This window comes from Scyliorhinus canicula, chromosome 24 (genome assembly GCF_902713615.1).
Source record: "Scyliorhinus canicula chromosome 24, sScyCan1.1, whole genome shotgun sequence".
NCBI lineage: Eukaryota > Metazoa > Chordata > Chondrichthyes > Carcharhiniformes > Scyliorhinidae > Scyliorhinus > Scyliorhinus canicula.
The window spans coordinates 21901478-21917819 of record NC_052169.1 but is presented as its reverse complement, the minus strand read 5'-3'; the positions used below and the strand labels follow the sequence as shown (position 1 = coordinate 21917819).

Here is a 16342-nt window from a genome sequence, read left to right as displayed (position 1 = left end):
ATGCCGTCACCAAGTATATCTTTCCGTCCCCTCTCTTTTAAGCATTCTGTAGTGACCGTTCCCTCTGTGGTGCCCTGGTCCGCTCCTTACTCGCCCGCTACATCCTTTCCATATCGCCTTTCCACAAAAACACAGGAGACGTAACGTATGTCCGTTTGCCTCCTCTCTCCTCTTACTCGTTCCAGCTGAAGTAGTGTTTTACACGTACTTGTTTCGATTTAGTATGCCTGTTTACTACTCACAATGTGATCTTTACATTGGGGAAACTAAATGCAGATTGCGTGACTGCTTTGTAGAAGACCTTTAATTCAGTCCACAAGAATGACCCAGAGCTTTCGTTGGCCTGTCGTTTTAATTCTTCACCTTGCTCGCTCACTGGCATCTCCGTCCTTGGCCTGCTGCACTGTTCCGGTGAAGTTCACCGCAAGCTAGAGGGACGTCACCTCATCTTTGATTAGGCAGTTTCCAGCCTTCTGGGCTCAGCATTGAATTCAAACCGTTTCAAACAGTAAGCAGTTCTGTCGCCCCATTTTGTTTCTTTGCCTGCTGCTTTTCTCTTTTTGTTTTGCTTTCAGAAAGCAGCACAGTGCTCAATGCATGGGTTGCGTGCATGCACGTATATGCGTGACAGTGACAGCATGCCATTTTCATTGCATCTCCTTTTCATTACTTGTGCATTGATTCTATTATATGACTGCCAATGTGCCCCTCGGGTGAATTGGAAACGGCGGTTGTTTGCGTCGGACATTCTGCAGCAAGTTCCAGGTTATTTGTAGTGTCTTCTTCCCCTGGCTGACTTGTTACAATCCAAGGATTTTCATCATCCAAATGGCTTGGTGAACCTTGCGCTATGGAGTCTAAAAGATAATCGAATGCAGTTTAAATGTTCTGATCTGTAAAATGTGCTGTGGTTTATAAATGGAGGCAGACTATCTGCATGTGAAACTGTTGGCAGATTATCAAGTTGGTGATTCTGTGAATAACGCTGTAACAAATACGCAGGTTATGTTTCCAACGAGAAAAGGAAAACCACCAACCCCAAGGGAGAGTGAGAAAAGCACTTAGTCATAACTTTTCTTATTCGTTATGGTCATTGAGTTCCGGTATGTCTATTTTCGGATTTTCTAGTGAAAGAATTTAAGCTGCTGTTTGTAAGAGATTATGTATAACCCCATCCTTTCAAATGCTTTTAATCAGGCAATATACTGATGGCAAAAAGGTTGAAGAGAATTCCCAGAGAATAAATTTGACAGTTTAAGTTTTATTTCATTGCACACCATTGTCCATGTGTATTGCTACACTTGTTTTCTGTCTGAATGCAATGGGTTTAAAAGGAAAGTTGCCCAGTCCAAGTCTGCATTTTTTCCTGAGACCTAGGAGAGGCTAAGAGGTGGACGAAAGGATATGTGTTACATAGAATTTACAGTGCAGAAGGAGGCCATTCGGCCCATCGAGTCTGCACCGGCTCCTGGAAAGAGCACCCTACCCAAGGTTAACACCTGCACCCTATCCCCATAACCCAGTAACCCCACCCAACACTAAGGGCAATTTTGGACACTAAGGGCAATTTATCATGGCCAATCCACCTAACCTGCACATCTTTGGACTGTGGGAAGAAACCGGAGCACCTGGAGGAAACCCACGCACACACGGGGAGGATGTGCAGACTCCGCACAGACAGTGACCCAAGCCGGAATCGAACCTGGGACCCTGGAGCTGTGAAGCCATTGTGCTATCCACAATGCTACCGTGCTGCCCACGGGGAGGTATGGAGGGTATGCCTGGGAAAACCACACTGCGTCGACGAGTGGCTCGTTTTAATATTTTATTTTCTCTAAATCCTCACCTATCCCTTTGGTGTTGCCCAGGGCCCCCGCCGTGGACTTGTTTGCCATGATGTGGAGATGCCGGCGTTGGACTGGGGTGAGCACAGTAAGAAGTCTTACAGCACCAGGTTAAAGTCCAACAGGTTTGTTTCAAATCACTAGCTTTCGGAGCACTGCTCCTTCCTCAGGTGAATGCAGTGCTCCGAAAGCTAGTGTTTGAAACAAACCTGTTGGACTTTAACCTGGTGTTGTAAGACTTCTTGCTGAACTTGTTTGGGCAGTTTTTCAAACAGAAAAGCAGGCTCTGCCAGTTTGTGAAACTAGTTTGTGGCAGTGAATATCGAAAAGAGGAAGCTGGTCTGAAGTCTGGCGTCCCTCTGAGGGAAGAGGTTGGTTCGCCACTGAGCAGAAATTTGCTCTGATGCATATCAGAGACAAGGGTTGTCTCCAAGCTGGGAGTTTTAAATGACGCACGTTAAGCAGCTTGACATCAGACTGTCGAGCCTGAACTTGCATCATGCAGGCAGCTGGTACTCGAGTATGTCTGCTGCAGCTAGCAATATGCGCGCACTCCAAGGAGCTGTCAGCAAATGTACAAAATACTGCTGCAACCTTTAGACTCTTTGTCCTTCTTCGTCTTTGTTCAAAATAAATATTAGCAAGGTATGTAATGCTAGGCCCAGTCACAGATACTGAAGCTGCCAAACGATAAGTGAATAATTTGCCAACAATTTGGGTTGGCAGGTCTGCCCAAAGTTCTTCTTAAAATTCTGCAGTATCAGGCGATAGGTACAAAAGTGTCAACGGTTTTATGGAATAATGCAGCGCGTTGAATAAAAAGTATTTGAACAGTGAGTGCAAAGGGGTGCACAGCATTCATAATGGAAGTAAACAGAAGGAAGAGAAAATGAAAACTGTGTGTGGAGGCTGCATTGCTTTCCGGTCTTCAGCTCCACCATTGAGCCTGGCTTTACCATGGCAATATTTCTTGAGGAGAGGTAAACTGCATTTTTTTTTTCTACTCATTTTGGACGCTTGTTACGCACTGTAAGTAGACTGACGTTTGAAGGTTCTCACGACATGTGTAGTGTAATGGGCCTCCGCCTGATTTGGAGGGGAGTGTTAACTTGGGGCTCACAGTGGAGGCGCGTGTGATGGGACCCTGCTCTGTAGTGGGTAGCATTGTTGCTTCACAGCTCCAGGGTCCCAGGTTCGATTCCCGGCTTGGGTTACTGGCTGTGTGGAGTCTGTTCTCCCCGTGTCTGCGTGGGTTTCCCCCGGGTGCTCCGGTTTCCTCCCACAAGTCCCAAAAGACGTGCTGTTAGGTGAATTGGATATTCTGAATTCTCCCTCTGTGTACCCGAATGTGGCGACTATGGGATTTTCACAGTAACTTCATTGCAGTGTTAATGTATGCCTACTTGTGACAATAAATATTATTACTATGACTAGAAGTTGTAGCCTGGTAATTCCAAGGTGAAGTCCAGAAACTGCCTGGTGATAACGTGGGGCAATAGTAAATGTATACTAAATATTAATGGATGCAATTGTGGATCCCTTCAGTGTGGTTTAAAGCTGACATATTGTGAGATTCTTGAGTAGGAAAGCAGGCTGGAGAGGCGGCACAGTGACGCAGTGGTTTGCACAGTCTCCACGTGTTTGCGTGGGTCTCACCCCCCACAACCCAAAATATATGCAAATGTATAGAAATGGATCCAGAGCTTGCTGATGGGGTAGAACTCTTACTTTGCTCGTACCCTTAATATATGAAGGTTGAAAATGAAAAATGAAATGAAAATCGCTTATTGTCACGAGTAGGCTTCAATGAAGTTACTGTGAAAAGCCCCTAGTCGCCACATTCCGCCGCCTGTCCGGGGAGGCTGGTACGGGAAAGCTGGTTGACCAGATCTCCTTAGCTGCCGCCTTATACGAGAACGGTCTATTGATGACTGAATATCCATTGCTGTGTAAGAGGGACTCATCTTTTACTAGGAACTGGACCTTTTCAAAGAGTTTCATATCCAGTTATAATCTATTACGAAGTTAGCATATTGTTCATTGTACAAAATGCTTTAGGTGAATTGGTCAAGCTAAATTTCCCCTAAATAGGGGAAAAAAGAATTGGGTGCTCTAAATTTATATTAAAAAAAAGGAAAGCAGGCTGAGAGGCACAGGGAAGTCTGTACTGGTAGCCGGTGCAGTTTATTCTTCGTGCATTGATTGCAATTTCCTACAAGTTTGTGGAAAGAAATTAGGCCTTTTCTTTGTTCAAATAAGCCAGAACAGGTGTTTAAGCATTAACACTGAACCTAGCACCAATAGGCCCACACAAACATTCGGAAGTCAGCACTATCCTGTATCTGAAGAAATTCTCTCACATATTGAGGGGGTGGGGGGTGGGGGGGGGGGGGGAGAACAGTGGTGGAGAAATGTCTCCTTGGACAAATTGCTAATACTCAGCACAAACCACATTTTAATGTAGGAGATATATTTATGTTAAAAATAGATTTGTCAGCATATAGTGTTTAACCACTGCTGGAGTAATGAATTTTAAGTGGCTTAAGGGCATTACAGTGGCCCATAAACAATTCTTTGCACAAGACTTTAACGGAATTCCAATAAACCGTGAGCACATTGTCAGAAATCTTTGTGCATGCACGCGTGTGCATGTTCATTGTTGGTAATGATTTTCCCATTGCACATGTTGCTATCTGGATTTACCCAATCTCAGTGGCTCAGTACACCCGTTCCTGAGTCCTATTGTCAGCTCAGAGGGCTGGAAAAGGTTGAGAAACGTGTGACTAGGGTGGAGCAGTGGTTAGCACTGCTGCCTCGCGACGCTGAGGACCCGGGTTCGGACCCGGCCCCGGGTCACTGTCCGTGTGGTGTATGCACATTCTCCCCGTGTCTGCGTGGGCCTCACCCCCACAACCCAAAGATGAGCAGGATTGGCCACGCACAATTGCCCCTTAATTGGTTAAGAAATAATTGGGTACTCTACATTTAAAAAAAGAATAAATGTGCGACTTTCTGAGAGGGCCATTGTACTTGAGGCGAATTTGAATTGTCTTTCAAATGACTCCACCAAAAACCACAATGCCTGTAAGTTCCCCACCCGCCCTACATTCTTAGAACAGCACTTCCACTGCTGCCAAACACAAAAACAAGCAATGAAACAACCTGCAAAGGGTGGAACATGATCTTTTAGCAGGTTGCCTGTCCAATTTAATAACAATGATTGAGTATTGAGCCGAGTGACGTAGGTTACCACAACACCCTTTCGTGTTTCAGGCCCACGTTTTAATGTAGCTGCAATAACTCTCGAAAAAATCACCGTATTGTACAGTACTGAAGAAAGCTATTTGGCCCAATCTGCCTATCTAAACTCTTAAAAGAGCTATCCACTTAGTTACAATCTCTGGCCTTTTCTATATCATTTAAAATAAAACACAGTCTCAAATATTCATCCTCTTGTTTAAAAGCTGTTCTGGATTTTGCTTCCACCACTTTTTCTGGTCAGGCACTTTGATGTCCTGAAATTATCAACCAGAGAGAGTTGCCTGGTCATTGAAGTGTTTGCATGGTGCACCTCGGTCTCACTTACTGGAGCATAGTTCACCATAAAAGTGCAGCTTTTGGCATTCTGGAATCCTTCAAGCCCAATGCATGTCCTTCCTTGTTCAGTGGAAGGTGCAAGCGAATGCGTCCAGTGCTGTACAGTTTGGCTGTGCTGCGAACTTTGCTCCTGATTTAAGGCGGCGCAGTGGTGAACACTGCTGCTTCACAGCACCAGAGACCCGGGTTCGATTCCAACCTCAGGTGACTATCTGTGTGGTGTTCACACATCCACCCCGTGTCTGCGTGGTTTTCCTCCGAGTGTTCCAGTTCCCTTACACAGTCCAAAGATGTTCAGGGTAGGTGGATTGGCCACGCTAAATTGTCCCTTAGTGTCCAAAAGGTTTGGTGTGGTTACAGGGATGGGGTGGGGAATAGGGCCTAGGTAGGATGCTCGTTCGAAGGGTCGGTGCAGACTTGATGGGCTGAATGGCCTTCTGCACTGTAGGGGTTCTAAGTTCTGCCATTTGTTATTCATGGAGAAACCCAGATGGTGTTGATAGAAACACCTGGGTCCCTGGTGCTAATAATAATTGATTCCCTGTACAGACTTTTGACTGACCCACACAAGAGGGTGGTGATGACGACCATTTAGTATATCTGAGTTTGAATAGTGAGGTGTTTCGCCAGATAGGCTTAAAGAGGTAGCTAAAGGAGCTGTTGGCCTTGGCCTATGCCCTTGTTAGTAGTGGTAACAATTGAGATCATGCTACCGCGATATGCAAACTCTTGTACTTGGAGGCGGCTGTTGTCCACGCCCACCTATGGTGGATTGTAATTTCCTTTGGGCCGCACTTGGTACAGCACCTCTGTCATTTTAGCCTAATAATAAGGCCAAACGTATTGGCTGACTCAAGGAAATGGTTCACAGTGAGCTGCATTGCCTCCTCTTGTGTGTGCCAAAAGTGTGCAATCGTTAGCAAACTGAAGCACTTGGTGAGCTTTTCTGTGGATTTGGTATGGGCCACAGACCAATTTGAATTCTCTTTCAAATAATTCCACCAAAAAAACACAGTTGAAGAGACCGCCGTCTCTCTGGAAGCGGGTGTCTATGTCCTCTGTCAAACTTGTTGTTGCCACTTGAAGCATCGTATTGAAGAAAAGGATAGGTGGAGATGGGGAAACTGTGCGAGAGGGCTCCGCTATTTTGATTGACCTGACCGTTCTGGTCTTTGTGCAGTTGATAGAGAATGATGAGGACCTTGGAGGGCACCCTAGTCTCGTCTTCCCGACTGACTTGCAAAAACCTTGGTACAGTGTAGCCACCTGGGTTGGACACTTCCCGAGTTTACAATGGAGATTTGCTAAGAATGCAGGGAAAAATGGACAGGCTCAGAAAAGCAAGCAGAATGCAAAGTGTCCTGTATATTCGAGTTGCAGAACCCAGACAGCACTGAAACTGACGACCATCTACATATTAATGAGCGATCCCCGGGAACAATAGCAACAGTTAAAGATAATCGAGGTAAAGCCGGACTCCTCGGCGCCAGCAGGAGCCAACACAAAAGAAGCCAACGGACACTTAGGAACCGCCCAGCGATCAGGGAACAGCCCCAGTATTGGGGTAATCAAACTAATCATAGAACATAGAACAGTACAGCACAGAACAGGCCCTTCGGCCCTCAATGTTGTGCCGAGCAATGATCACCCTACTTAAACCCACGTAACCCGTATACCTGTAACCCAACAATCCCCCCATTAACCTTACACTACGGGCAATTTAACATGGCCAATCCACCTAACCCGCACATCTTTGGACTGTGGGAGGAAACCGGAGCACCCGGAGGAAACCCACGCACACACGGGGAGGACGTGCAGACTCCACACAGACAGTGACCCAGCCGGGAATCGAACCTGGGACCCTGGAGCTGTGAAGCATTGATGCTAACCACCATGCTACCGTGAGGCCCCTCGGTCTCGGTCTCGGATTGGAACATAGTCCAATCAATTGGAGCCGGGTACGGGGTCCGCCCAAAAAGGCGCAAAGCCCCTGGGGACTATAAAATAGAGTCCCCAAGTTCAGGTCGTCCTTCTTGGCACGGCTCTCAGCGAGGAGAGACCAGCCTAACAGCTTCTTGGCAGCTCTCAAAGAACTCTTGACCGTGACTCTCAACTCGGAGAGACTTGCCTAGCAGCTGCACCAAAACATAAGTGTCTAGTCAACGCACGCTATGAGATAGACGCTCCTAACCCTTAGTCCATACCAGCTGGAAGCCTGCAGCCTCAGGATCGAACAAGAGGCCATTGTTCCATGACCCAGTGGGTTCCTTTTCCAAAGCTAAGTATTGGCCTTTAGTGGTAGAAATAGTCTAGTTCTGTAGTATTTTATGCATGAGTAGCGATTGACTGTGTATATAATAAATGTGTTTTGATTTGAACCTTACTAACTGGTGTACTGAGTTATTGATCAGCACTTGAACTTGAACCTCGTGGTGGTATCATAAAGATACCTGGCGACTCTAGAGCAAGGTTATAAAACAGAGCAATTAAGTGTAAAGCACACTCACCACAAATCAGCAACAACAATCACGGACAAGCCCATGTTTTCTCCATACTTCTGGATCTTTCTCAGCACAAAATGAAGTCTGTCGTTCCGCATTAAGTCTGAATCCATACTTATTTTTCAAGGAGGCTGTGTTAGTTATAGTCAGAAAAAGCACTCTTTCCAAGATATTCCCTACAAGGGGGAGTAAGGTGATGATCTCTTTGCCTTTTGACCTCTTTCCCTTGTTTTTGCAGTGGGTGACAATCACTGTATCTCAGCGGTCCAAAAGCACTTGCTATCTTTCTTGCAGCACTTAGTATACAGATCTGTAAGCCTATTAAGGATCTCAAATTTGTATTCTTTATAGACCTTGCTTGGAGTTAAATGGAGATGAGATGACATGTTTTGGTGCAGTGAAGAGTGCCAGAGGAGGGTGAACCGCAACACTTTACACCTTCACTTTGACTTCTGGGGATTTGAACTCAATTGTGTTAGCAGCATAGCCAAACAGCCTCTCTTTTATTTGTTTATTATATTCCCACTCCATTTAAATATGGTGAGTGACAACTCAATGCTGAATTACTATGATATTCTTTTAATTCTGATTCTCGAAGCATATAATTCATTTTCTTTTTCTTAAATAAATTTAGAGTACCCAATTATTTTTTTCCCCAATTAAGGGGCAATTTAGCATGGCCAATCCACCTAACCAGCACATCTTTGGGTTGTGGGGGGGGGGGGGGGGGGGGGGGGGGGGGGTGAAACCCACGCAGACACGGGGAGAATGTATAAACTCCACACAGACAGTGATGCAGGGCCAGGATTCAAACCCGGGTCCTCAGCGCCGTAGTCCCAGTGTTAACCACCATGCCACATGCCGCCCTATTTAATTCATTTTCCATAGTAAAATAATAGGCCTGGCTTTGCTTGGGTCTCTTAATTCACTCCAGGCTGTGGTTTAAAAAAAAACACAAAAGCACGTTAATAAGCTCAAGTCTCCTAAATCCAAATTGAAGTTGCACCTCCAAGCTTCTCTCAGTATTTCCCTTGACAGTTTTGATTTCACTAATGAAGTACATTATTTACCAATCTTGCATTGCGACTGTGATTTTTACACCTTGGGTACAGCCCCAGCATGGAACCCTGGGGCATTCTGTTAAATACCAGTGGAGAAAATTTCATATTGGCGTATTAGCTTTGACAACTATTTGAGGGACCAAGGCCCTTACTAAACCATGATAGGGCAAGCTTTATTCTGCTTCTAAATGGCCTGCCGCTGAGCTGAAAGTCTTCACTAATGACATTAGCAAAGAAAAACAAGTAGAATCTCCTGTTTAAATGTTTTATTTGCTTGTTTCGGCATAATACTCTGTGTTCTTTTGGCTCCCCTGGTACAAGTTCCACGCCAGGGTTTGAGCAGACAAATTAAGGTTCAGTTTCCAGTGCAGTACTGAGGGAGGATTGCACTATCAGAGGTGCCGTGTTTCAAATTAAGTCTTAAACAGAGGTGCCCGTCTGGCTGTTCTGGTAGATGCAAAAGAATCTTCTCACCTTCCATTTAATTATTTGTACTTGCTATCAGGGGGCTAAGACCTTGCACTATGTAATTTTATAATAGGAATAGGGCAGGCAGCACGGTAGCATTGTGGATAGCACAATTGCTTCACAGCTCTAGGGTCCCAGGTTCGATTCCCGGCTTGAGTCACTGTTGCGCAGAGTCTGCACATTCTCCCCGTGTGTGCGTGAGTTTCCTCCGGGTGCTCCGGTTTCCTCCCACAGTCCAAAGATGTGCAGGTTAGGTGGATTGGACATGATAAATTGCCCTTTGTGTCCAAAATTGGCCGTTAGTGTTGGGTGGGGTTACTGGGTTATGGGGATAGGGTGGAGGTGTGGACCTTGGGTAGGGTGCTCTTTCCAGGAGCCGGTGCAGACTCGATGGGCCGAATGGCCTCCTGCACTGTAAATTCTATGATCAAATTCTATGATCTATGAATAGAGACTAGGAAGCTCTGTAAAGGTAGAAGGGTAACACTGTTAATTAAAGATGGCATTGGTGCAATAATTAGAGATGACCTTGGTTCGGGGGATCAGGATGTAGAATCAGTTTGGGTGGAGATGAGGAATAGTCAAGGAAAGACATTTCTAGTGGGGAGTCGCCTACAGGTGCTCCGAACAGTTAACACCATGTAAGACAAAGTATATGTGAAGAAATATTGGAGGCTTGTGTTAAAGGGATGACAATAATCATGACTCAGTTTAACCTCCATATAAACTGGAAAAATCAGTTTGGCAGTAATAGCGTGGATGAGGAGTTCATAGAATGCTTTTGAGATGGTTTCTTAGAGCAGCAGGTTCTGGAACCAACCAGAGAGCAGATTTCAATGGACTTGGTATTAAAACATAGAACATAGAAAAATACAGTACAGAACAGGCCCTTCGGCCCACAATGTTGTGCCGAACCTTTGTCCTAGATTAATCATAGATTATCATAGAATTTACAGTGCAGAAGGAGGCCATTCGGCCTATGTAGTCTTCACCGGCTCTTGGAAAGAGCACCCTACCCAAGGTCAACACCTCCACCAACACTAAGGGCAATTTTGGACACTAAGGGCAATTTATCATGGCCAATCCACCTAACCTGCACATCTTTGGACTGTGGGAGGAAACCGGAGCACCCGGAGGAAACCCACGCACACACGGGGAGGATGTGCAGACTCCGCACAGACAGTGACCCAGCCGGGAATCGAACCTGGGACCCTGGAGCTGTGAAGCAATTGTGCTATCCACAATGCTACCGTGCTGCCCTTAAGAACAAATTAATCTACACTCCATTATTCTACCATAATCCATGTACCCATCCAATAGCCACTTGAAGGTCCCTATTGTGTAATGTGGCAGAATTAATAATGACCTCACATTAAAGCCCCCCCCCCCCCCCCCCCCCCCCCCCAGCAGCGACTACAATATGATTGAATTTTGCATCTAGTTTTGAAAGGGAGAAGTGTGGTTCCAAGATGAGTATTTCAGACAAGGAAAGATGAATGTTGCTTCTCAGCACCAGGGACCCGGGTTCGATTTCCGTTTTGGGGCACTGTCTGTATGGAGTATGCACATTGTCTGCGTGGGTTTCCTCTGGGCACTCCGGTTTCCTCCCACAAGCCCCGAAAGATGTGCTTGTTCGGTGAATTGAGCGTAGTGAATTCTCCCTCAAGTGTAGCTGAACAGGCGCTGGAGTGTGGCGACTAGGGGCTTTTCACAGTAACTTCATTGCAATGTTCACGTAAGCCTACTTGTGACAATAATAAAGATTATGAATGGCAGTTCAGATGTTTGGTCAGAATATAAAGAACGGCAAAGAATGACTAAAAGGGTAATCAGGAGAAAAAAATAAGAATTGAGAGGAAACTAATTAGAAATGTAAAAACGAATGGTAAGGGTTTCTACAAGTATTGAGAAAGTAAAAGAGTAAGCAAAGTGGTGTTTGTCCTCCCGAGAGTGACAATGGAGAGTAAATGGTAGAGCATCAGGAATATTTTGTTTCCGTCTTCGCTGTAGAAATACAAGAAATAGTTATAAATCAGGAGGTGGGAGGGAGAGAGAGGAACTCAGTAAAATTATAATGACATGAGGAGGCAATGCCATAGTGGTATTGTCAATGGACATGTCATCCAGAGAGCCAGGGTAATGCTCTGGCGATCTGGGTTCAAATTCCACCATGGCAGATGGTGAAATTCAAATTTAGCACAAATCTGGAATGAAAAATGTACTCTTGAAACCATTGTCGACTGTCGTAAAAACTCACCTGGTTCACTAATGTCCTTTAGGGAAGGAAATCTGCCTCTGTTACCTGGTCTGACCTACGTGTGACTCCAGGCCACAGCAATGTGGTTGACTCTTAAATGTGTACAATTAGGGATGGGCAATGAATGCTGGCTCATCAACAAAAGGGAAGCGGTGCTGAGCAAAATGGTGGAGCTGTGGGCTGGCAAGGCTCTGGGCCTTGCTGGACTTCATCCTAGGATCTTAAAAGAGTTGACTAATGAGGTAATAGAAGCCTCAGTGTTAATTTTTCAAAATTCGCTCGATTCTGGAAAGGCTCCATCATATTGGAAAGTAGCAAATTCAAGACTGGAGAGAGGTAGAAAACAGGAAATTTCCGGCCAGTTACCTTGAAGTTCGTCATGGGGAACATAGAACAGTACAGCACAGAACAGGCCTTCGGCCCTCGATGTTGTGCCGAGCTTTGTCCGAAACCAAGATCAAGCTATCAAGCCTGTCACTCTGGTGTGCTCCATGTGCCTATCCAAAGGTACTGGAATTGAGCTTTGAGGCGGTTATCGAAGAGAATTTAGAAAATCTTACGGTAATTGAGATGAGTGATCATAGTTTTGTGAAAGGGAAATAAAGTTTAACCAATTTATTGGAGTTTTTTGATGGAATAATGTGCACGGTGGATAGAGGGAGCCTGTAGACGTGTACTGTGCTTGGTTGCCCGGAAGGCATTTGATAAGATGCCACAAGGTTATTGCAGAAAATAAAACCTCATGGTGTAGGGGGTAACATATTGACATGGATAGAAGATTGGCTGGCTGGCAGAAAACAGAGTCCATGTAAATGAATCCTTATCAATGACTTAGATGAGGAAAGCAAAGGCAAGGTAGCTCATTTGCAGATGGTTTAAAGATAGGTAGGAAAGTATGTTGTGTTGCATATGGGTAGAGATAGGTTGAGTGAATAGGCATGAGGTTGCAGGTGGGCATAGATAGGTTGAGTGAGACAAAAATATGGCAGATGGAGTATTATGTGATAGTTCACTTTGGCAGGAAGAATAAAAAGGCAGAGTATTAGTGAAACGGGGAGTGGCTGCAGAATTCCAAGGTGCAGAGGCGTTCTCATGCATGAGTCACGAAAAGTTAGTATGCAGGTACAGCAAGTAATTAAGAAGACTAAAGGAATGCTGCCTTGTAAGAGGAATCAAACATAAACGTATGTAAGAATGTTATGCTTCAGTTATGCAGGGCATTGGTGCGACCACATCTTGAATACTTTGTGCAGTTTTGATCTCCTTATTGTAACTGTATGGGCGATGGTTCAGGGGAGGTTTAATAATCTATTAAACTGGATACTGGAATGAGCAGGCTGTCATATTAGGAAAGTTGGATAGATTGGGCTTGTTTCCACTGGAGATTAGACGAGTGAGGCGTGACTTGATTGAAGTATATAAGATCCTGAACGGTCTTGACACTGGACATGAAAAGGATGTTTTCTCTTGTGGGGTAGTCCAGAACTATATAATAATCTTTATTGTCACAAGTAGGCTTACATTAACACTGCACGGAAGGTCCTGTGAAAAACTCCTATTGTTCGGGTACACAGAGGGAGAATTCACAATAGCCAAATTACCTAACAGCACGTCTTTCGGGACTTGTGGGAGGAAACCGGATCACCCGGAGGAAACTCACACAGACACGGGGAGAATGTGCAGACTCCACACAGATAGTGACCCAAGCCGGGAATCGAACCTGGGACCCTGGTGCTGTGAAGTAACAGTGCTAACCACTGTGCTACTGTGCTGCCCGTGTCTACGGCCAATGTCTTAAAATTGGGGGTCACCCTTTTAGGATGGAGATGAGGGGAATTATTTTACCGAGGGTTGTGAGTCTTTGGAATTATTTGCCTCAGAAGAGGGTGGAGGTGGGACCATTGAAGATTTTTACGATGGAGGTAGACGGATTCTTGTTAAGCAAGGGAATCCAAGGCTTTCGGGGGTAGATGGTAATGTGAAATTTGAAACACAAAGCGATCTTATTGAATGGTGGATCAGGCTCGATATCCCGAATGACCTTTAATTTTGTATGTTCATGCCCTCGGGGCTAATTCCTAAAATTTAAAACATTGGCCGAAGATCTTTTAAAATGCATGAAGCTATGTCAGTCTGTGACCCTCGAGTGAAAGCAACTACCATGGCAGTATCGCAGGAACCTGTACCTCATTATCTCAGAAAGACACAAATGACCTCCCTGTGGGCTGCAGAGATCAAATTCAGAGAGAGCTATACAAAGGTCATCTTCATTTATTAAGTCAGGCCTCGTCAACGAGAGCCTTATTTTTTAGCGAGGACATAGGACCCCACAACCCCCATTTCAAGTCTTAATGGTTGGATCGCTTAACTATCTCAGGATCTCAAGACAGGGAAAACACTTGTTTTGTCAAAGACATTGAAGAGGTGTGAGTTATGTGACATGAACCTCTATCGGGTGGAACCAGTTATATTGTCTTGCTGTACTGCAAACATTTTACCATCTACAAGCAGCAGCATCGAAAAGGACTCCACCCAGATTGAATACCTGGCCCATCTATAATTGTTTCTGTTCCATTGCCTACTAAACTGATACATCTCTGCATGCCCATCACCTCGTGTGAAGCCAACCCCACTGGAAAAGTGAATTATACAGCATCTGTTTTCTGCCTGCCAATGTCTGTGATGGAATACCTCATTGGACTTTTGATTCTGGAATCTGTGCGCATGTGAAATAATAATTCTCTTCTATGTGGCCTTTCTTTTCTCTAGCCCCCTTTTGCTGTATGAGCACACGGGGCTAGGCGGTGTCCCCCTCCCGCATTTTCAATGTGTGGAAATAAACAAACTCTTTGAGTTCACCCCCTATCATAAGCAGTGGGGCTATTAATGGAAATTGGACCACACCAAATGTGAGGGGTTGGGAAATAGGCCATCTGTTATAAAGGGGGAAGCAAATCAAAAACACCCTTCTGTTTACAAATGGGTAGCAAATGTCGAAATTAGAGTTGGTTAAAAGAACCCCCTCCTGTCATGACATTAACTTTGCACTGGGTCAACAAATAATTAAAAGCTAAGTGTCACTATTGTCACTTTTAAGAAAAGTGTGCTTTATCAAATGGCTGCAGTGATATCATTGTGTGGGTGGAACTGAGCTCTGCTCTGCTTTTTACTTGCGTTTTGAGCTGGGAGCTGTTTTTGGCTCTCTGTTTAGTTTGGCTTTCAGTTGGAGAGCTGCATTCAAACCAAGCAAATGTGAATTGATCTCTCTCTCTGCAATCTAAAAAATGTCTCCAGATCACTTGATGATTTCAAAGTAATACCTGTTTCTGTAAGAAATGCAAATCTACTGTCTTTATTAAAAGGGTTTTTTGACTTATGGATGTTGTTTGGAAAGTTATTAGGGGTTATTTATAGAGTATTGTATCTTTTTGGTGGGTTATCAGCGTTGGTAGTTGGTAAGATGTTTACTGTGGGTTTATAAAATGTTAACTGGATTCAGAGTAAACATTGTTTTTGTTTAAAAATACTTTTAGTTCTCTGCATCATATCTGTAAAGTGGGCCCTTGTGCTCCACATAACCAACATGTATTAAACATTGTGGGTCAGGTGAACTCCATGATATACTTTGGTGATCTCTAAACCCTGGCCCATAACACTATTCACATTATCATCCCATTTTGTAATTCTGAAGATGTCTGTTAAGTCAACCTTGGCTTTAACAAAAGGAGCTCTAACCCCAGCTTTCTTTGCAACTGTACCCCCCTCATTGCTGGGAACAACTTAATGAACCACTGCTTTTATATTCTTCCAGAAAACCCTGATTAATTGGGCACACTGGACCCACATATGGTGGGCCGGCTTCGCTCATTGGCAGCATTTCGAACTAAGGTCTCTAGCCCAAGCCACACTCCAGGAATTTAGCAGATAATTTAGGCTACCACGCCCGTGTACCATTGGGGAGCACTGCACTGACAAAAGTGTCATCCATCAGAAGCGATGTTAGACTGAGGTCCTGCCAGGTTTTTGAGAGAAACATAAAATATCCTGTAGTGCTATTCAGAGAAGAGCAGTGAGCTCTCCTGATGCCTGGCACAGTTCCACCAAAAACAGATTATCTAGCTATTTATCTTAATTATTCTTTGTGGATTGCTTGCTTCTTTGCATGCAAGCTGCCAAATTGCCTACAAAACATAACAACAATAGCTGCACTTCTAAAAGTGATTTGACTGAGATGGGAAAGATAAGTACAAGTTTTTCTCCTCACTATATGGGCTTCTACACGTTAAACATTAACTCCTTTGTATTTTGTACTTGGCTTTTAATGCTTGAGTAGTTGTTTCTGCTCCTCTACTCCATTTAAGGTTTTATTATCTAGGCGTATTGTCTTTTCCAATTCTTTCTCCAATATTTAATGCTTAATATTTTCTACATTGAACTGCAGCCTCCACTGCTTATTATGCCAGACTATGTTCTGCAACTTTATAGTTTTCTTACAATTTCCCACATCTCTAGTTGGGTGTAATTACCAAATTTCAATTGTCACCTCACTTTTTAAATCCAGGTCATTGATGTATGGAGCAAATTAGGCAGAGTTTTATGCAGTGAATCGTCACA

The 16342-nt window shown here is 44.4% G+C and overlaps 1 protein-coding gene across 6 annotated transcripts in view; it reads left to right on the top strand.

Annotated features, from left to right (window-relative positions):
* Positions 1 to 16342, top strand: part of znf592 (zinc finger protein 592) — a 197809-nt gene that overhangs the window by 60294 nt on the left and 121173 nt on the right. Inside the window, exon 1 of one of the 6 annotated variants that reach the window (XM_038784201.1) lies at positions 2317 to 2824. The exons of 4 other annotated variants lie outside the window; for them this stretch is intronic. In XM_038784201.1, the coding sequence (XP_038640129.1) occupies positions 2734 to 2824 (91 nt within the window). In that variant the 5' untranslated portion in view covers positions 2317 to 2733. Of the gene's footprint in view, positions 1 to 2316; positions 2825 to 16342 lie in introns of those variants that run through there. One more of the 6 variants, XM_038784202.1, reaches the window with a different exon arrangement.